Below are 21118 nucleotides of genomic sequence, written 5' to 3'. Positions count from 1 at the left end.
GGAAGCCATTCCTCCTTGTCTTGTCACTCCAGACCCTCATCCAAATCCCTCTCCAGCTCTCCTGGAGTCCCTTTGGGCACTGGAAGGGGCTCTGAGGCCTCCTTGAGCCTTCTCTTCTCCAGGCCAAACAATCCTAATTCTGTCAGCCTTTCTTCATAGAAGCTGATTTTCATCTCTCCAGTCTGTGCCTTTGAAGGGGCCAAGTCTTGGTCTGTAAAGCAAATAATGTTCCAGCTACAGCACGAATTCCTTGCATGTTCCAAGGGCTGGCAGGCAGAGCTGTGGGGTGGGGACAGGCAGTGGGGCACAGAGGGGCAGAGCCCTGGCTATGGGGTTTTTTTTAGGGGTTGGGGGTAGCTGTGCCTCCTCATCCACAGGCACAGCTCACCACCCAGTGCTTTGCTCCCCTGAATCTCTCATGCCACAGTTTTGGGACTGCAGGAAGGAGGAAGGCTGGCATTAGGCTCTTTTGTCCTCTCAGGCTGGTTCCAGTTTAAAGCTGTCCTACAGGAGTCAGGCAATTTGTCTCCAGGCTCATGCCCCTCTCAGTGCTGTGCTACTGAGTCCCCCCATGTAGGTGATGGGTTTCACAATTCCAAACGCTGCTGGCCAGCTGAGAGCTGTGCCTTGAAGTCTGGATGCTGCATCTGAATTGGATCAGCTGCCAGAGCCTGCCAGACCTGAACAGCATTTAGGAGTCCTCTGTCTAACCCTGGGCAGTCAAGGCAGCTTTGTCTTGGGAGAGTCCCAGGGTGGGGTGAGAGAAGGGCTGGGATGGTTGTTGGCAGCACGCAGCAGTTTCCAGGGATTCTTGAGCAAATCCTACAAGGAGTGGAGCCAGGACTGTCCCCATCAGTGGTGTGGGAAGCAGGGAAGGACCAGCCTGCAGGTCCTGCTCATCATCTTGGGGCTTCAGCCTAGCAGATCCAAGCTGGCCTGCCCGGGGCTCCCTCAGCTGGAATTGCCCCATCCAGCCCTGCCCTGTGAGCTCCAGGGCTCATCCCCCAGTCAGCTAATCCCGCTTGCAGCATGATGTGCCTCTCATTCGCTTCTGGTTCGTCGCCTGGTCCGTTGCAATCTCACCCTGTCTCAAGGCACCACCCGCCAGTAACAGCCCTCCATAACCGTGTGTTTTCTCTCAGCATGTCCCACTAATCCTCCTCCAAGGAGCTCATTCCTCGCTGCCACGTCTCCTTTGCCTGAGCATCGCTCCCTCTCCGCGCCAGCCGCCTCCCCGTGCCCCAACGCTCTCTGTCTTTTGTCTCTCCCAGAGTCTGAAGGAAGGCCTGACTGTGCAAGAACGCCTGAAGCTTTTTGAATCCAGGGACTTGAAGAAAGACTAGTTCTCCCCGCTCCGCTTGACCACGCGCACCTCCCAGCTTGAGGCAGCACAGCACCAGCACCGTTTGTCTCTCGTTCCTTACGATGTCCTCGCTGTCGTTCGTCCTGACGCCCCGACGGGACCTGGCGCCGCGGTGGCGGTGCCCCCCTCGCCTCCCTGGCTCCTTTCCCTGCTTGTGAGATGCTCCAGAGACTCTGAGAGAGAGAGAGGAAGGGATTGGAGTGGGGTTTTTCCCCCTCTCTTCGGCGCTTTGTAGGAGAATCCTTTCTTTACTGTAAACCATTACACTAAGTGTCAGTATTAAGGCTCAGTAGCCTGTTAATAAGCTATAGCTCTGTTGGGAAGAGCGAGCAGGGCCTGGGTGGTGTCAGCCAGACCGAGCTCTTACTGCTGTCTAGAGACCCAGTGCTCAGAGCACACCAGGAGCCTGATCTAACCATTGATCTCGACTGCATTACTTGCACCTACAAGGGGGGAAAGCCCGGGGGAAGCTGTTGGGGAGCGCGAGGCGTCCGCAGCCTGGAGGTACAACACTGACATCTCGCTGGAGAAGGATGCAAGAAGTGATTCTCCTGCCCCGTGACTGTGCCGTGTCCTGAATGTAGGTGCCACCGAAGCCTGGTGAGCTTTGGTGGCTGCCCAGGTGGTGATGGATGGGGAGCTGCAGCTACTGAAGTGCACCATCGAGTTGGCCCCATCGGCGCGTCCTCGCTCCCGTCTGGCTGGTGGTCGGAGTTGGTGTTCCAGGGGCCGAGCTGTAAGATCACTTCCTTGCCTCTGTTAGATCAAGCCCAGCACTCTTTTTTTGCTGTTACTCCCTTCCTCTCATTGAATCCCGTGTATCCCAGGGTCTGTGCGCATGTGAAACTCCCTTTTCCTAGTCAAAGGAAACTAGAGTAGAAAGTAGAGCCAATATTGACTGAAAATGCACAGTGCTCAATGCATATAATGCTCCTTTTTTACCAGCTTCTTGAATTCAACTCTTCTTGTCAGCAGGGCAGCTCCTATTTTAATTCTTTAATCTTTTCCTGAAATAAAAATCTCAAAACCAGTATGTGCTTCAGACCTTCTCAGTCCTAATAGCTTTTGTATTTAAAACATACAATTTAGCACCGTGAGGCTGATAAATGGATACAAACCAAGAGGTGAGGAGCTGGTAGCACTTCGATGGTTGCAGCCAGCTGAGCAGAGGCTTTGTAGAAGAATTCTTGCTGCTTTGCAGGTGTGGGGGCTTCATCCCAGGCTGAATTTCAAGATGCCACCTGGAAGGATCCCAGGTCCTGCCTCTCCACTCACCAGGGCTGAAGGAGCACTCCAGCATGTTGGCTTCCCAGCCTGGTTAGGTGCTGAGTGACCACTTCAGGCTGGGATGTTAAAGATATCCTTCGTATTCACCTGGAGCAGAGCTTCCTCTTGTCCTTTGGGCACTCAGCTGAGGTTGAGGCCGGCAATTCCTGGTGCTCCCTGCTGGTTTTGGGTCTGTTGGGGGGCACAGGTGCAGCTCTCAGAGCCCCACAGGGCTGGTGATGCCACCCCCAGTCCTGCCAGGCTGGACCACAGCAGCTGCCATAATTTCCTTCATCTTCGTGGGAGCAGCATCTCTGTTCAGCCACCAGACCCTCAGCAGGATGTGGCATCATCGAACCACGGTGTGAATCAGGCTCTTGTCCAGCTTGTGTGGCCTTGCTGTGGCCAAGTGTCCAGCTTGGCACCTTGTGGGGCACTCAAAGCAGCACATGGCAACTGTTCCTGCCCTGAGGAGCCCTGCTTGTCCCTTGCCAGGATGCCAGCACCTTGCAATGGGCAGAGCACCTATTCCTGCTGGGATGCTCTGTGTGCCTGGGTGTGCATGGCAATCCTGGAGATGGGAGCAGGGTAGGAAAGAGGCTCAACCTCTTGGATACAAAGCCTTTCCCTCATCAGCAGAACGTGCCCTCAGATGTGTTGTGCAGCCAATCACTGTCAGAGGTCACCACAGCACTTCCATCATTTGGGCACTGGAGAAGCTGGGAGCTTTCCTGCCATGACCCACCTGGACACACCTCTCTGACCACTTCATCCCTGGCTGCTCTGGGTCTGTGGTGAGCTCTAATCTCCTGGCAGGGCCCTGGGAGGCAGCATGGATTTGGTATGGTGTGTGGGCCTTGTCATTGTCATTGCTCTTCCCTTGCAAGACATCACTGGCTCTAGGAGAACACCCTCCTCCTCTTCATTTTTTACTTATGATGGGACTTGGTCCTTTTTAGCCAACCAAGCAGAATATTTTGATCTCTTTCTTGCCATGTGGACCCTGAGCTTTCTGAGATTCCCCAGGAAATTGTGCTTTGCCTTTGGATGCTCCATTGGCTCAGAAACCCTAATTCCAAGCATGATGACTGGCAGTCATGCACTTAGCTATTTGTGTTGGCTCAGTGGTGGTGTGGGGGATGCAGGATGGGCACTTTCTGACACAGGATCATGTCACTGGTGCTGTGAGACTCCCCAGGGATGGAGGTTTTCTGCTGTACACTTGCTCATACTAAAAAATCCTCTCTTGCAGCTTAGTATCTTGTCTGAGATGAGGTATTGAGCCTAGTGAGAGCACAGAATTTCTTATTTTTTAATGTAGAGACCAGCTGGGCAAGTGGAGGGTACAAGCAGAGTGGAGCATCCACTTTGGGCTCACTCTGGTGACTGAGCATCTCTCCAAGGCAAGAGGCAGCACTTCAGCTGCCTTTACAGGAAAGAAAAAGAACCTGCAGCACCAATGAACAGCCCCAAACTGAAATATTCCTGCAGAGTGCAGTGCTTGAAAATAAAGGGAGAAGTTCTTTCACTCATAGCAATGGTCCTTAGTTATCCTCCTGCTTCTTCCTGCTCCAGGCTTCATCCACCTTTTGGGATTAATCAGTGGCTAGTTAAATTAGAAAGTGTGTGGGCAAGCTGTTGCATTCTGCATCACTCCATCCTATTGATAGCACCAAAATGGGAGGTTTAGGAAAAGTCAAGTGCAGCAAAGGCACAGGCACAGGTGTTGTCTCGTTGGCTTCAAGTAATCTCATTTTTCCTGAGTAAAATTTTCCTCTCATTTGGACCATCTCCTCTGAGCCAGACTGAATCCTTCTTTAAATGTCGCCTTTTCTTTGCCCACGTATTAAAACGAAGCAAATTGTGTTCATTTGCTTCAAAAATAGAATTGCTTAGAATTGGTGTTGACTTGCAAACCAGAGAAGTACCAGAGAACTGGGCTGCAGAAAACGTGGTAAGCCTTCATATTGCAAAATAAGTCACTTTTGTATCAACTCTACTTGATGGCACTTCCACAAGACCTTTGCATTTTTGTCCTGGTTTGGATACTCAGTTTTTTGTGGACACTCAAAGCACATGCACTCAGCTGTGGTTTGCCTTTGCTCTGTAATTTTTTTCCATTTTTTTAGGTAAAAAAAAAGCTTTCTTATTCTGCTCTTTTTTAAAAACAAAAGTAATTTAAAACCTGTATAGTATTCCAAGCACGCAGTGTAAATATTTATTCCTCAGCAGTTTGCAGAGGGTTCTCTTTGGTGACTGAGTTGTGGGTTTGATTTTTAAGTCTTGTAGCACAGAGGCCCCACATGTGGGTTGGGAGAGGAGAAATGAGTGTAACATGCCCAACCCACCCCACCTGCCCTGATAAACTGCTTTGCTTGGGTTTGAGGATTGTTGTAATTATCTTTTCTGCCGATCTATGCCTTTAGCTTTGAAGGTACTTGTCCAAAGATTGTGTACAGTCTCTATGACCACTGTAACCTACTTTGCTATAAATTTGGGGTATTTTTTTCCAGGCAGAGGACTCAATAATCTCGTGTTTGATAGTGGCATCAACGCTGTGCATGTGCAAAGTGTTACCTGTTGTTACAGAGAGCAGCAACAGCTCCCTGCTGAGCCACAGCTCTCCTTGCACAGCCACCTGGGGCTGTTTCTGGGTTTGGGAAGCACCAGGAATGCTGTGCAGCCCATTTGGGATGCTCTTGGGCTTCCCAAGGGAGCCACAGCCAGCCCTGCACAGACATCCATCCCACAGCAGTGTGGCCATGAGCTGTAATTCACTGTGTAACAACAGCAAGAAGATCCAAGGCACTGCTGCAGGAACAGGGAGCACCAGGCTGGGAAAAAACAGCCTCAGTGTGAGGCTGCTGGGGAAACAGAGGGTGTGGGATTTACTAGAGAAACCTGTCAAGTTGGTACCAGCTGAACTAACCCAGCTGGCCCTGAACTTGTAAATAATGAGTGCAATTACCATTATTTTCTTCATGCTTTCTTCACCCTGTGTGCAGGACAAGAACACTCGCTGTTTGTTCTCACCTAGAGAAAGCAAAGCATGTAAAATACTAGAGACTATGGTAAGCAGAAAATAGGAATGTTCTGGCTTGGCCTGTGGTCCACCTTCCTGGAGTTCTGGATGGCCTGAGAGTTTAAAGAATCATTTGAGGGGAGAGGAGGAAGCCCTGTGAGGCTGGGGTGGTGTCTGGTGTGGCACTGGCTGTTCAGGTATTGATGGTCAGTCTTCCTCCAGTGCCCTCAGAACTGCTTGGCCTTGGCTCTCTGTGAGCAGAGCTTCACCCAACTGACTGTGACAGTTCTGGGTCACACCTGGTCACATCTGGGCACTGTGCTCTGCCACGTGCTCTGGGAACAACCCAGAGGGACTGTGAGCACTGAGGGTGAGTGAAGGAGTGATTTCCCAGAGTCATTTCTGTGACAATGTGACCCAGCAGGCAGTCCTCAGCTCCAGCTGTGGCTGAGCAGCATCAGTGGGACCAGGGCAGTGCTGGGATGCTGCAGCCTCAGCTCTCTCACACATCATTTTTTCCCCCTGCTAAGGGGAAGGGTGTGGGATGTGTCTCCCTGTGTGTGAGTTCCTCTCTCCTTCCCTTCTCCCTTCCACTTTCTTCCAGTGCTTTTTTAAGAGCTACAGTTCCCAATCAACTGCTGGCTGTAATAGAAATATCACTTTTTCTCACTGTATTTATTCCTTACAAACCCTGTGTGACATGCTAGGCTCCCCTGGATGTAGCTGATCATTTTTACTTTGTAAATATAATTACCTAACTTTACATTAACTATATGGTAATAAACTATTTTTGCACCACCCTTTGCATGCCATGTGTGAGAGCTTTATTTCTAAAAAGAGGGAAGAACAGGGCAGAGGTCAGAGCATGAAAAGAAGGGAGGTATTTGCTTTTGTAGTCACACTTCTCAAAGGATGTGCAACAGGCAGCATTTATATATATATAATATATAAATAATATATTATTTAGCAATAATATATTTTAAGTAGTTTAAATCTAGTGCTGCTGAATGGGATTTACTGGAGAATGACCTTCCCCAGGTGCTTCCATACAGGTAACATAATTTTCTTTCCCCCATACAAACTTTTGTCAGAACAGATCTAAAATCTAGTGATGTCCATGCATCATAAATATCCTAATAAGCATCTACAGGAATTGGAATACAAAAGTCAGATGAGGATGTTGAGGTTTTCTGTGAAAATGGTTTATTTAACAGTGCCAATTGCAGCACTGCTGGTAACAAAACAGGTAACAATATCAAAACCTCTCTTCATTTTGAGAGGTATTAAGGCACTTTCTATTCAGTACAAAACAATTCTTACACAGATACTATTTAGAGTTTGAAATTCTTAGGTTTACATCATTTTCGTTCCACCCTGAACTGCAGGGACAGAGATGTCACCTCCCTCCCCTTGCTGTCAGTCGAGGACACAGACTATGACACAGTGTCCCAAAATCTGAAAGAACCAGGATTTCCAGACCTCTCCTGAAATGGGTGACCCAACTCTGGCCGTGTCTGCTCTCCAGACAAACACTGATCCCAAAAAAACCACATTTCTCTCATTTCCTTCCAGACTTCCCTACACTTCATTCCTGGAAGAGATGCTGTCATTACTATCTGTGCTCATGCTTTTTCACCAGGGCTCTGCTAACCTTGAACCCAAAGAAACATGTGCACAATCAAAACTTAAAAGTTTTCGCTATTTTCCACAAATTTCCTTTCACAAACTTTCAACAATTAATGCCAACAAGATATGTAACTGAGGTGCTTAATCTATAGTAACTCTTAACTCTGCTGTAGCTCTTATCTCTCCTTACTGGTGTAGAGGAGCCCTTGGGCTACAATCCCATTTGGAATTGGCTACGATTCCATTCCCTATCCCATGCTGGAAAATGTTCCTTTTACCACTGAAACACGTGCCCAGCACTGTATGAACACACCTGGTCTGCACCAGGGCACAGCAATGAGCCTGCCCAAAGTTTTAATGCCTATGAAAGCAGCTCTGTCCCTGTTACCCAAACCAAACAGTTGGGTCAGTCCCTCTAGCACGGGAATGACCCAGAGCAAGGCGTCTGTGGCATTTTAGGGCAGAGAGCACTTCACTTCTCTGGAGATGATAACCAAAGTTACACCCAGATGGATAAAACAATGATGTCTATACATAACAGTAAAATGTATGGGTGTTACCATTTCCACTAGCCCCGTGAGGCAGCTCAAGCATTTCTTATCTTTGGGGAAAAAACGTAATTGGTGGGATTGTACTCTTCCCAAATCCTGTCAAACTCATCCTGAAAAGCCTTCACATACTCGGCATCCTCCACGACCAGCACGTTCTCCCGGTTGCTCTGGATGGCCTGGGTGGTCCAGTTGAGGGAGCCTGTGATGAGCATCCTCCTGTCCACGATGGCGAACTTGTGGTGCATGTAGCCGCTGTGCTGGTCGTGGCGCACCTGGATCCCTGCGGGGACACAGACAGCCGGTCAGGGGACACCGAGCCACCCCCGGGGCCGGGCTGAATCCCAGCCCGAGCTCCATCCCAGCGCGGAGCTCCATCCCAGCCCGAGCTCCATCCCAGCGCGGAGCTCCATCCCAGCCCGGCTCCATCCCCAAGCCGCGATCGATGCCGGGCTCGATGCCCGCCCGGCTCCGCGCCGCTCACCCGCTTGGCGCAGGCGGCCGATCTGGGAGCCGTGCAGCCCCATGTACTGCGAGTCGGTGACGAGGCGGACGCGAACCCCGCGGCGGTGCAGGAGATGCACGGCGCGGGCGAGCTGCGGGCAGGAGAAGGAGAAGAGGCAGAGGTCAAGCGAGCGGCGGGCGGAGAGGAGGCGGCGCACCAGGCGGCTCAGGGCGGTGTCGCCGCTCGGCAGCGGGCACGGGCAGGGCCGGGCGGGCACGCCGGGCTCGGCCGCCTCGGCCAGCAGCGCCTCGATGCAGCAGGGCCGCGACGGGAAGAACAGCACCTCTCGCACGGGCCGGGCTCGCCGCCAGGCCGCCACCGCCAGCGCCACAGCAGTCACCGCCGCCGCCGCCAGCGCCGCGCCCCGCGCAGCCCTCATGGCCCCGCCGGGCCGCGCAGCCGCGGAGCAGGGAGCGGCCTGTGGGGAGGAGCGGCCAGGGCTGGGCCGAGCTCCGGAACTCGGCACCGAGCCGGCCGGGCTGCGAACCTGCCCGAGGGGCCGAACCGCGACACCGAACCCTTCCCCGAACACCGAGCCCTTGCCCGAACACCGAAGCCTTCACCACACCCTGATCATGGACGCTGCAGACACGCAACACATCCTTTAATCAGAGAGTGGTTTGGGTGGGAAGGTAGCTCAAAGATCGTCCCGTTCCAAACCCCTGCCACGGGCAGGGACAACTTCCACTGGCCCAAGTTGCTCCAAACTCCATCCAACCTGGCCTTGGACACTTCCAGGGATCCAGGAGCAGCCACAGCTTCTCTAGGCACCCTGTGCCAGGGCCTCACCATCCTCACAGAGAAAAATTCCTTCCCCATATCCCATCCATCCCTGCCCTCTGGCAGTGGGAAGCCATTCTCCCTTGTCCTGTCACTCCAGGCTCTCCTGGAGCCCCTTTAGGCACTGGAAGGGACTCCAAGGTCTCCCCAGAGCCTTCTCCTCTCCAGGTGAACACCCCCAGCTCTCCCAGCCTGGCTCCAGAGCAGAGGGGCTCCAGCCCTGGAGCATTTTTGTGATCTCCTCTGGGCTCATTCAGCAACATTCACCCTTGTGCTGTGTGCCCCAGAGCTGGAGGCAGCTCTGCAGGTGGCATCTCATGAGGGCAGAACAGAGGGGGACAATCACCTGCTGGAACCTGCCTGGCTGAGGGGACAGGGGTGGCAAAACTGGGACAGACAGGCTTTGTCTGTGGCTGCAGCCAGCAGTGCCCCAGCACTGGGTCCATCACCTGGCAGCTGCAGCACTCACCGCTCCCACCTCGCTCCCAGGTACACGCTGTTCAGCCAGGCAGAAATCACACTGGAATAAAGAATTATCCTGCCTCCATCCATTTGTCTCTAAGGCGTATCATTTGGAGGAAAGCAGGGTGGTGAAAGACGTCTGCAGACATGGTTTTTTTGTTAATTAAGTTGTGCACATTCCAGCTCTCTCTGACGGCAAAGGGAACACCCGCGGCCTCACCTGCGAGCTGCAGGAACCTGCCCAGGCAATCACTTGGTAATCCCACGAATAGATGTGTTCTGGCAGGCAAGCACATCTGGGGTGTAGGTTCACTGACTTGGCAGCTCTCCCCCTTCTTTCCTGCGGGCATTTTATAAGTGTTAAGTTAGTGATTTCCTTGCCCTGGCTCAACACTGAGCCTGGTTGTCCGTGACAGCCTTGTTTGAAGTCAGGATGGAGAGGGATGAACACTGTGCACAACTCACCAGGAGCAAGGGAGAAGCAGCAGCCTCAGGCTCGACCTTGTGACCAACATTTTGCTGTTTTGGAAGGAACCACTAGACTAGGTTTTGATGTTGGATTGCTTGGGAGAGCTGTCTTTTAAAAATAAAACCAGTTCAGCAATCAAGAAAAGATTAACGTCAAATAATGTGTCACGTGCTCTGTTACGCAGCTGGACTGGACCAGAATAGTTTAAAAATAAAGAGCACTAGGTCAGAATACAAGAAACTAAAACAAAGATGAGAGGAAAAGACCTGTATTAAATTCTGCACATCAGATCTAGGCTTAGGAATTTTGTGGATCAATTGCTGCTTCCCCCACCACAACACACACACATATTGAAAATGAACACAAAACCAGGCTTTGTTAATTTTACAAAAATAGCTCTTATGAGATTTAATGCCTGTCTCCATTTTACAGATGTTCCAGACAAAAATCAACCTGCATATTTTATATATAGGAACAGAACTCGTGATAAGCTGGAACATCCTCTCTGAGCTTGAGTGAGTGTAGAAGGTAAAACCTGGGTAAAACCTGCCTTTAGCTTGTTCAAAATATCTATGGTAACGTCAAGTGTTCCCAATAATGATCCAGAAAAACAACAAAAAAAAAGAGACATAAACCCCAGACTTCACAACAGAAACAGTGATTCCTTACAGTACAGATAAGGAATATCTGGTTAGGTAATTAAAAAATGCACCAATGTTTTCATGAACTATTAAGCAAAAATGGCTACTATAGAGTTATATAAGGGAGCACCTACAGGTTGAGTCTCTTCTGCTTAACTTAATTAGGAAGCTAAAAAAGACAGAAGAGAACCTTATCCTGGCGAGGTTATCTTCATTACCTGGAAGTTCTGCAACCACAGGCAAAACAAGGCGAGTATTTTACCCTCTGAGAGGCAAGCAGGCTGCATTTTGAGACTTCTTATTTTACAATTCGCCCTCCCAGACAAGATTTCCAAAGCAAATGCTAAAACCGTCTCAAGTTAAGATATAAATAAATAAAGAGGAGTGACAGGACTCCCATGGGATATCCTGACTTATGCTACAGCAGAAAATAGTCTCTTAAATCTGAGCACGAAGTGGTTTGAAATAATTTACATGTGATCCATACCCTGTGACGCATCTCTTATTTTTGGTTCTTGTTCTCTCAGGCATTTAGGAGATTTATGTGGGAATTTCAGTGAGATTAACCATATACTCTCCCAGGAGTTCTGGATGTTGTCACAGGCCTGCCAAGGAATCTAAAGGTGAGGCCTGCTGCCCACACCATGATGCTTAATGAGCACAGGAAGGGATTTTAATTAATTCAGCTGATTCTTTGAGCGTTGCTGTGTTTTAGTCTCGAGTGTGCACATCTAGATTGAGAGCTGAGTTCCAGGAGAGACAGCAGCACTGTGTATTAGCACTTATTAGTCCAGTCTCACAGCAAGTAGAAAAGACTCAAGTCACTCTTCAAGTTGGTTTGAGGACCAGGAGAATAGTGATGAAGCCTCACTATCCACCTAAAGCACACGCTGCAGGCTCAGCAGAGGTAACCAGGGTTCCCTGCCCTTCTCTGAAGGCAGCAGGGGAGGTTGGGCACCTTTTAATTCCGGGACTCTGAGGACGTTGGGCTGCGAACTGTTGACATCAGGTGGGACTTGTAGGTCTTGCTCAGGCCGGTCATCCAGAACTTGAGAAGCTTGACATTGTCCTCCTCTGCAGCTCCCAGAATGCTCAGCAGCTTTTGGGTATCCTCCTTGGGTCTGCTGTCCACTTTAGTGAATTTAAAGAGGACTTTCACTTTGCTGCAGGAACAAGAGATTCCTGTCATTATCAAAAGGACTCACATGCATCAAACAGGGAATGAGGAGGAACTGGAGCTTCTCTGGGCACCTACTGCAACTAAATGTTAACAAAAGCTTCAACCAGTGCTTTATGGAAAATATTCTCATGCTTTGATGAAGGAGGGGGATTAGTTAGGGAGATGACTCATTTTCAGCAATAATGGGCATATTTCTAGTTTGGTTTCTTCATTCTAGCGGAAAGTAGAACAATTAATTGTGACAACTGGGAATCTTCCCTGGGAGACACATCCAGTGCCCATCTGGCCTTCAGGTAAATTCACAAAGTCGTGATGTTCCATGAATTATTTCACATGACTGCCTGGTCTTCCTTTACAGCTACCTGCACCTCTGAAATGCAGTGCCTGAAGGCAGAACCCAGGCATGTGTTTGGGTGTTAAATGTGCTGGGATATGGCCACACTGACAGGCAGAGAGGGATTTGCATATTTAATCCTCCTAACCAAGGTGAGGCAGACAGGTGTTGTCATGCAGGTAACCTACAGATGTGTGAACTGAAGCATAAAGGTTAAGAACTGCTGAAAGCCAAAAGGAGAGTTAGGACTAGAGTAGAAAATTCTTAACTCCTGACTTAATTTACTCCTGTAAATCCAGCTACTGCCTAACTACAGCAGAAGTCACCTGACCAAAGTGTGTCCTGCACTCTGCTGTAACTGTTCCAGGAGCAGTGCCAAAGCTGCTCCTCTGAAAGCAAGCTAGCTGTACTTACTTCATCCACTCCTCCTTCAGACAAACAAGGCACTGATCCACAACATCCACAGAGAGGTTCTGGTTGGTCAGGGCAGCTTCAATCTTGTTCAAGATTGTTGGGCCAACTGCAGGAGCAGAAAAATGGGGAAAGGGTGAGAAAGAGGGCACACAAGCTAAAGGTTACTGCTTACACCTTTACTACTAATTGTTAAATATATCCCCCAGTGGCCTGCTGGGATATGAAATCCATGAATTCCATGGCAGAGGCGCTAAAGATCATCCCATTAGAAAAACATCTGATCCAAGAAGCAACATCAAATCACATCTAGGTGCAAGTGTTCAAGTGCTGGAAGAGAAGTAGGTGAAATTAAATAAAAAGATCTGGGTACTTCTCTATCAGTCATATTTATCTATCAAGTGGAACATGGAAGATAAGTGATATCATGGTCCTTACAAGTTAGTCTTATTCAAAATAAACACACAAGTATTCCAGGATTGAAACTGTTCACTGTGGTTTACAGAATTTCCCTACACTTATTCCTGTACCTATGTTACAGAATCCATTTCTCATTTATAAAAATTAACAGGTAAAATGCTGATCTGGTAGAGCAAATCCTTTATAATTGAACAATCTGTGGTGAACCTCACCTCAAACAGCAACAGCCCAGCTGAATATTGACCCACCTTCTACTCAAACCTCCATAAAGTCCAGTACTCAAAACCCAGTTAACGATCAAGATGCTCTTTTAATCTCAGTGACAGAGGTTCTTTCTGCTTTCAAACCACCCACCTCGATCTGCAGCAACAGGGCTCCCACTGGTGACAACAAACTCATACTTGTTGAGGGACTGCTCATCATCAAACAGGGTTGGGTAGAGGCTGGAGCGGGTGGCAGCACGGACTTCCACAAGGACTGCAAACTCTGGAGAAACAAGAACCCAAAAAATAATAACCTGGTGTCCTTTAACATGACTGGGAGAGGAGAGGGTTCAGCAACAGGCTCTTACCAGATGACAGGATGTGGGGAGGGATTTGGACATGTGGGCTCAGGCCCAGGAAGTTGCAGCGATAGGCTTCCTCGTACTGGTCACTGTAGGGGATGATCCGAACACACCCGATGGGCAGCATCGTCTGCAGGGGGAGGAAACCAGGCAAGAGAAACTCTGGAATTAAACAAGTAAAGGACAATTCTCTCCCTGACTTCCAGGGCTAATCAAGGCACGGGGCACTGCTCAGGCAGATACTCCTGATTTGGAGGATCAGAGTAACCTACTCAGCTTGAGAGCCCATGCAGTCACTGAGGACAAACAAGGCTGAGGGGTTTTTGGGTTTGGGGCTTTTTTGGTTTTCAAAACCACGTAATTCAGAACACATTCTTCACAAGATTACATGTCAGGAGCAGGTCAATAAAAAAGGCTGGACTACTAGAGAAACACATGCAAAAATATAAAGCCAGGAAACAAAGAAAAAAGTTTCTACCCGTAGCACATCAAAGGCAGACTGGACAAGATCCATATCCCGAGCTTTCCAGATGACCTGGTTCCCCATCAGAACATGCCAAGCCAGCATTCGGAATGCTGATGCCCCAAGAACCTGAAAAAAAACCAACCCAAATCATTCTGAATTGTTTATGAAAATGAGTGAAATGTCCAGTTTGCCCTGTCAAAAACATGAGTGACCTGTAGGAAAATGGCTACAGCTGGACAGCAGGAATAAACATGGAAATTTAGCACATGAACCTTGGGCACATGAACATTCCTCCTCAGCCAGGTCACTAGGGGCACTGGAGAAACGCAAGATCTGTAGAGAATAATTTATTTGGTTTGTAAATTATTTTTTCCTGTCTGAAACACTTTTTTTTAAAGCAAATAATACTTGGCTTTGAAGATGCTGCAAGACCTCTGTACTAAATTACTGTCACTGCTTTTGGGAAGAAGGAAAGTGCAAAATTTGAGAGAAATCATCTGACACCACCCCACATGACTGATGATCAGCAGAGGCTCATGTGAGGAAGAGAGAATGCCTGGGGATGCAGTTCACATCATGTTCCTGGCTGGGCAGGCACTGTGCTGAACACAGCACCAGGAAATGTGCAGATTTCAGGAAATAAATGTCTCTTAAAAAAAAAACCCCACATGGTTAGGAGAAAAGAGCTTGTGAACTCAGCACCCTTTCTTACCTGTCTCATGTGCCTGAGGGAGCGAAAGACAGACAACCTTCTGTGAGCCACATTCCAGCTGTTGCAATCTGGCATCAGAGATGTTTCAGGGGAGCTTTTTGATAGCTCCTGCCCTTCCACAACATCTGGCTGGGAAGAAGGCTTCCCTTCTTCCTCAGAACCATCCCAGCCTTCTGATTCTTCTTTCAGATCTAGCAAAAAAAAAAAAAAAAAAAAGCAGAGTGGTCATAAAAATTGCTGCTCTCTAGGAATGGAAACTGGAAAGTGCTCACATGCAGCCATGTGATTTTGGGTGTATGTGGGAAGACACAGCTCAGAACACAGTAACTGAATGTACTGGCAGCAGCACAGACACACCCAAGTGTTAATGAGTTGTTAATTCAGATAAAAAATAACTACTGAAGGGTCAAGAAGGAATTTTCATCTTCTCCAGAACAGAAAGTCACATTTTTTTGATCAGCTATGCTCTCTAATCTTGTTTTAAAAGTTATGGCCAAAGCTTTGTAGATCGTAGACTAAATGGGTTAATAAAATAATTCAGTGCAGGAAAAAAAAAAAACAAACCTACAATCCTTTACTTTTAGAAAGTTTATAGAAAAAGAAGCAAGAAGTCCATATGTTGTGAGTACAACTCCTGGCTGTAGAGATTCATTGGGAGGGTCAGCCCAGCCAGAGAGAATAGTAATAATGATGATGCAACACTGCTACTCAAGTGACAAACACCACGTGCAGAGAGCCTTTGAGGTGCCTGCATTTCACATTCCTGTCAGAGCCATCTCCAGATGGGAGAGTGCATCAGCTGCTGCAGAGACTATCACAAAGGTAAAGCTGATGAGCTATGGCTGTGCTTAAGATCATGACCAAAGGACTCAGTATTTTACCATCTAGAGCATTATCAGAGGGTCCTTCCAGCCTGGTAAACTTCTATCTCACCTGCAAGTTTTTCCATCTGAACGAGGGTGTCTTCTGTGGGTGCTCCCTCCAGAAGCTTCTCTGTCAGTCGGCTACCACAAGCTTTCAGAAGCCTGGAGACATTGAAAGGAAGAGAAGTAGCGTTCATGCAGCTTGCCAGGTGCAAAAATCCTGTAAGAAACTTGTTGCCATGATGTCAACAAAAAATCCAACCACTAAGCAGAACATCTCTGTGCTTTCCTCAGTCTGGGACTATCAGGCCGTCTTACAATCCCTGCCATGCAAAGTCATCCAGGATCCCACAGTTCTGCAATTTCTTTGTGCAGCATTCTTATCCCCCACCCAAATCACATGCCAGTGTTGCAACCCTCCCTGTGGCATCTTTCCAGGGAAGTTTAATGAGCCTGTCAGGCACTGCAGCAACTGGACTCTCACAGAGCCCAAAGGCTGCACCTCCCACACTGCTCACAACAGGGGCACTCCCAGATGAACCACTATGGTCTGTCATATGTGAATTCCAGGTGCAACACACTGGGGGTAAGAGCATCTTTTATTCCTTTTTTCCACACTTCCACACTGTAAAATCTTTCCATCTGCACAGCCATGGCTTCTCTTAGCTGCAACATCAATTTTACTTCACAGCAAAAAGACATTTATTTGTCCTAAAGGCATCGGCATTGGCTCCTTCCGATTCAGACGCTACTTAGCAAAGTGTAACTAACACCTCAAGGAAAAAAATACCCAAACTCCTGAGGAAGGAGCTGTACAAGCTAAGAACATCAGTGGCATTACCAAGCAAAGGAGGTGTGCAGACATGCCCAGAGGTTCTCGTCGTTGGTCAGGGATGTGAGGGAGCGGGCGGCGTTGCCGTTGCGCTGGTGCAGGAAGGGGGTGAAGGCTGTGTTCATGCGCTGGGCGCGCTGGGGACACCCGAACTGCTCTGCTTCAAACACCTGCACACAACAAGGGCAGTGCCACATACTGAAAGGGATTCAACCAATCGTGGGAAAACACAGGGAAGGGACATCTTATTGTTAGACTGAGTAAAATTATCACTAAGTAACATTTGTGCCCCAAAATCATTGTCCTTCACAGATTTACTTACTTATATTTGTAACAGAGCTGTTGTCTATGAGGCCCATGAAAAGCATTGAGTGTTTCACATGACAAAAACACCCTGTTCCTTCCCTCCTACATCCCCAGACACAGAATCCTGGAATGGTTTGGATTGGCAAGGACCTTAAAGACCAACTTGTTCCAACCCCCTGCCACAAGCAGGGATATCTTCCATGAGAGCAGGGTGCTCCAAGCCCTGTCCAACCTGGCCATGAACACTTCCAAGGATGGGGATACACACCATCCTCCTAGGCTTTGTGTCAATCTTAATAACCACCCTGGCATGAGCTGGATCAGCTCTTTGACTCAGCTGTCAATCAGGGATCATGATGCTGTACTGACACTGAGTCACAGCAACTCTGTGCACAGACCCACCTTCAGTGCTTTGCCCTGGAGCTCATCAATGATGCCTCTAATTTTTCCCAACAAGAAAGGCCAGGAGTTGATGAGGTAAATCCGGTCCATCATGATGGTGATGATGCTGTACCAGCGCTGGAAACCTCGAGCCAGGCTGTCTTTGATAAAGAAGGTGTGGCTGAACACAAAACCATGCTGTTCATCTCCAAAAAAAATAGGGCCCTCACGTCCTGGGCAGACCTGAGGGGAAGGGACATGCACCAAAGTCATTAAACACATCACAGAGTAATCAACTAAACAGCTTCTGTAGCACACACTTGGTGAATAAATGAAGCCTTTTTACACTGCTGTCCACAAAATGTGGTCAAACAGCCCTCCAGAGGTATCCTACAAACATTTCACATCCTTCAATTTGACTGTATTTTTAGAATTCAGCTCCAATCAACTACAGCACTAGAATCCAGAAGGAATTTTGCTGATCCTGACACACAAATGCTCATTAATCTCTGAGATTTTTCCTTCACATCTCTTACAGGAGGAATATTAATGATCTACAAATGGCACATATTTCTTGGCACTCCACAAGAGATTCAGAGGTTTGTACAAAACCAGGTTATCTTACAATGAAAAATAATAAGCACAAGGAACAAAACCAAAAAAGGGATATTTTTAGCTTCACAAGGTGAGAGGAAGGAACCCTTGAGGCCGCAAAGATCAAGCTTAAAAAATAGCACCAGTCCTGGAAAAAACAGATTTCTGTGCCTGTCTTTCCATCTCATCCCCTCTGTATTTCAGTCTGCACAGAGCAGCCAGGATCAGCAAAGGAATATCTTGGATTTGAAGTGATACAGGAGCCATAAGCAGCATTTCCCTGTCCTCCAAGGCAGGTACCTCACAGCTGAGGCTGCGGACGCAGGCCTGGCGCACGATGCTGAACAGCTGGGGGTGGTTGGGGTGCTGGTGGCTGACGTACTTGATCGAGGTTTCCTTGTCGTGGCTGACGTACCCTGGGTGTCCTCCTGCAAGAGAGCGGCAGCCCTGAAGGCAGAAAAGCAAATCCAGCCATAAATGAGTGTGAAGTTATCTCAGGTTTCCAAAGAGCTCTGAATGTTCCCCCCAAAATATCATAAAATGTTATTCACACACACAGACAGGAAGACAAAGACTCAGAACACAAGGAACGTGAATCAGGGTCAGGACTTGAACTCAGCTCCTCACACAAAACTCTGATATACTTCCTCCAATCTTATGCTCATTTTCCAGTATTTAATTTCATTGTGCATTTGGTGCTGGCACAACAGCTGGTAAAGTTCAGTTACAGCAGCTGTGAAACCAACTGGCCAAACAAAACTGGCCACAAGTGAACGGAGAGTAAATAACAAATATGTCAGAGCAAGCACTGATAGAAGACAAATATAGAATCATGGAATAGTTTGTGTCAGAAGGGACTTTAAAGATCACCTCATTCCACTCCCTGCCATGGGCAGGGACACCTTCCACTGCCCCAGGTTGCTCCAAGCCTTGTCCATCCTGCTCTTAAAATTATTATTAATAAATGATCTGACCTAATCTAACAAAGTAATTGCTCTTCAAAGACGAGGAAAGCATTTCTCAGCCACAAGAGAATCACAGATCACAGAGCTTAAAGAGACCTCAAGGTCCTGTCAAGGTGTAGGTATTCAACAACAGCTCCTTCATTCTCTTGTCATGGATCATTAGGATTAGGATTAGATTGCAGTTTATGAGGACTTGGAGATCTTCTGGCACTGACACATACAAAACAAGTGCAATTCACATTCTTTTTGTCTCTAAACAATTCAATTTGCATCACAGAATCCCAGAACCCCTTAGCCAAGCCAAGGACACCAATGTCCACACACAGATTTTCACACTTGCCTCACACATGTCTGACTTCTTTGGCCCTGGGCTGCTGGAGTCAGCGCTGGCCCCTTCGGCCGGGCTGTGCGAGCGGATCCTGCTGCTCATCTGAATCCCACCTTCCTCCTCCTCCGCCTGCTCATTCTGCCCGGAGATGTCCCCGCTGCTGGCGCCCTGCGGGAGCGGCGAGTGCAGGACCTCGGTGCAGAACAGGGTGCGAGGGCCGTGGAGCTCACAGAAATGGCACAGGGCAACGATAGCGTTCATAGTGAGGGCTCAGCACACCCGCCAGGCCTCCTGCAGCCAGGGAGAGAGCACAGATCAGCACACGAGATAACATGGCATCTCTAAGGCCTCACTGGTGCCAGTCCTGTTCGCCATCTCTCCGGGAGCAGCTGGCATCAAGCTCAGCCTAAGCCTGAGACCTCCAAGACCATCAAATCCAACCCGTGACTGATCACCACCTTGTCACCCAGACCAGAGCACTGAGTGCCACATCTGTCTTTCCTTAAACACCTCCAGGGATGGTGCCTCCACCACCTCCCAGGGCATTCCACCGATCCAAGCCCAACCTTCTGTGTGCTGATGGGATGGACTCGAGCAACCCAACTTGCCGTGCCCAGCTCCTGGACACTGAGCCAGGACACCTCAGGTCCCCCGGGGGTGAACGGGGCTGGACTGACCCCTCATGCCCAGACACTTCCAGTCTTGCAAGGCCAGGTTCAGGGAATCTCAGGATGGTTTGGGTTGCAAGGGACCTTGAAAATCATCCAGTCCCACCCCCTGCCATGGCAGGGACACCTTCCACTATCCCAGGTTGCTCCAAGCCCTGTCCAGCCTGGCCTTGGACACTTCCAGGGATGGAAGGACAGCCACAGCTTCTCTGGGCAACCTGTGCCAGAGCCTCACTACCCTCGCAGGGCAAATTTCATCCCAATATCCCATCTAGCCCTGCTGTCAGTTTGAAGCCATTCCTCCTCGTCCTGTCGCTCCAGATCCTCGTAAACAGCCTTGCCCCATCTTTCCTGTAAGTTCCCTCTACGCGCTGGAAGGCCACTATTAGGTCACCGCGAAGCCTGCTCTTTTCCAGGCTGAACAATCCCAATTCTTCCAGCCTCTCCTCAAAGGAGAGGTGCTCCTCCCCTCTGACCAACTCGGTGGCCTCCTCTGGATCTAGACTGAGGTCTGACAGACCAAATCCCCGTGCCCGGAGCCCCGGGCCGGAACGGGCCAGACCTGCTCAGCGCCCGCGGATCCGAACGCCTCAGGCCCTGCCGGACCAGGAGCGGCCTGTCCTGCCGGGCCCCTTGCCCGGCTCCCCGTGCCCGGTCAGCCCGGCCCGGTCCCGGTTCCCCGTGCCCGCAGCCCCGCTCACCGCGCTCCCCCGGCCCGTCCCGTGTCCGCGGGCGCCTGACACCGACTGACCCACCGGCCGTACCACCCCACCGCCACCTGGGGGGAGCCACGGGGCAGACAGTTCCTCGCCCGCCTGCCCGCCGCCGCCGCGGAGGAGCGAGAAGGTGGAGGAGAAAGGAGGAGAGAGGGATGAGAAGCCTGTTCGTACCGCGGGACTGAGCCCGGCCGTCCCACCGCTCTGCCGGCGAACCGACACCCCCCCCGGCTGCGGTAGTGGCTCGGCCCAGGGCCGCCCTGTCCACAAGGGCCGGGAAGAGCCATTACCTGAGGAGAGGTGGGACATAAGGAGGTCTGGAAGGCTCCTCCTCAGCTCCGGCGCTACACGTGCCCAGTTGCCACAGCGCAGAGCAAGAACAGAGATATCCGATCACGAGGCACACGAGAAGGACCGAGCGGCAGCCTGCGACCCGCGGGTGCCGCACCGGGAACGGGCCGCGCCCCCCTGCAGGATGGTACGAGCCGTGGTGTCGGTCACGTGAGCAGCGGGCTCTGGGAGGGGACTCGGGGTGGCCGCGGGCGGAGTCCCTGAGGAGCGGGGCTGGACAGGAGCGGGGCGGGAGTGGAGCGGGGTTGGACGGGAGCGGGGCTGGAGCGGGAGCGGGGCTGGAGCGGGACAGGGGCTGGACCGGGAGCGGGGCTGGAGCGGGACAGGGGGCTGGAGCGGGACAG

The 21118-nt window shown here is 50.0% G+C and overlaps 3 protein-coding genes across 14 annotated transcripts in view; 1 reads left to right on the top strand and 2 right to left on the bottom strand.

Annotated features, from left to right (window-relative positions):
* The window catches only part of MPRIP (myosin phosphatase Rho interacting protein), a 73772-nt gene extending 71379 nt beyond the window's left edge, over window positions 1-2393 (top strand). For all 10 annotated transcript variants that reach the window (XM_085074453.1, XM_085074449.1, XM_085074448.1 and 7 more), the window contains one exon: window positions 1272-2393. In XM_085074453.1, the coding sequence (XP_084930579.1) occupies window positions 1272-1343 (72 nt within the window). In that variant the 3' untranslated portion in view covers window positions 1344-2393. The remainder of the gene's footprint in view (window positions 1-1271) is intronic.
* Window positions 2394-6823: 4430 nt separating this feature from the next.
* On the bottom strand, window positions 6824-8815 carry PLD6 (phospholipase D family member 6). Its single transcript, XM_085074459.1, has 2 exons — window positions 8310-8815; window positions 6824-8108 (listed from the first exon to the last, which is right to left on the bottom strand). The coding sequence occupies exons 1-2, from the start codon at window positions 8707-8709 to the stop codon at window positions 7864-7866; spliced, it is 645 nt and encodes a 214-aa protein (XP_084930585.1). The 5' UTR covers window positions 8710-8815; the 3' UTR covers window positions 6824-7863.
* A 1600-nt stretch (window positions 8816-10415) lies between these two features.
* FLCN (folliculin) lies at window positions 10416-20677 on the bottom strand. Of its 3 annotated transcripts, none has more exons than XM_085074457.1 (12): window positions 20598-20677; window positions 19052-19330; window positions 18047-18193; window positions 17174-17395; window positions 16475-16635; window positions 15704-15795; window positions 14771-14961; window positions 14071-14184; window positions 13599-13722; window positions 13382-13513; window positions 12611-12716; window positions 10416-11845 (listed from the first exon to the last, which is right to left on the bottom strand). In XM_085074457.1, the coding sequence occupies exons 2-12, from the start codon at window positions 19298-19300 to the stop codon at window positions 11644-11646; spliced, it is 1740 nt and encodes a 579-aa protein (XP_084930583.1). In that variant the 5' UTR covers window positions 19301-19330; window positions 20598-20677; the 3' UTR covers window positions 10416-11643. The 3 variants fall into 3 exon arrangements, with proteins under 3 accessions (XP_084930583.1, XP_084930582.1, XP_084930584.1); XM_085074456.1 differs by lacking the exon at window positions 20598-20677 and adding an exon at window positions 20409-20560; XM_085074458.1 differs by lacking the exon at window positions 20598-20677 and adding an exon at window positions 20270-20405.
* Between the last annotated feature and the right edge of the window lie 441 nt (window positions 20678-21118).

This window comes from Lichenostomus cassidix, chromosome 14, assembly GCF_008360975.1.
Source record: "Lichenostomus cassidix isolate B80296 chromosome 14, HeHo_3.0, whole genome shotgun sequence".
Taxonomy (NCBI): Eukaryota; Metazoa; Chordata; class Aves; order Passeriformes; family Meliphagidae; genus Lichenostomus; species Lichenostomus cassidix.
This window is presented reverse-complemented; position numbering and strand designations above follow the sequence as displayed.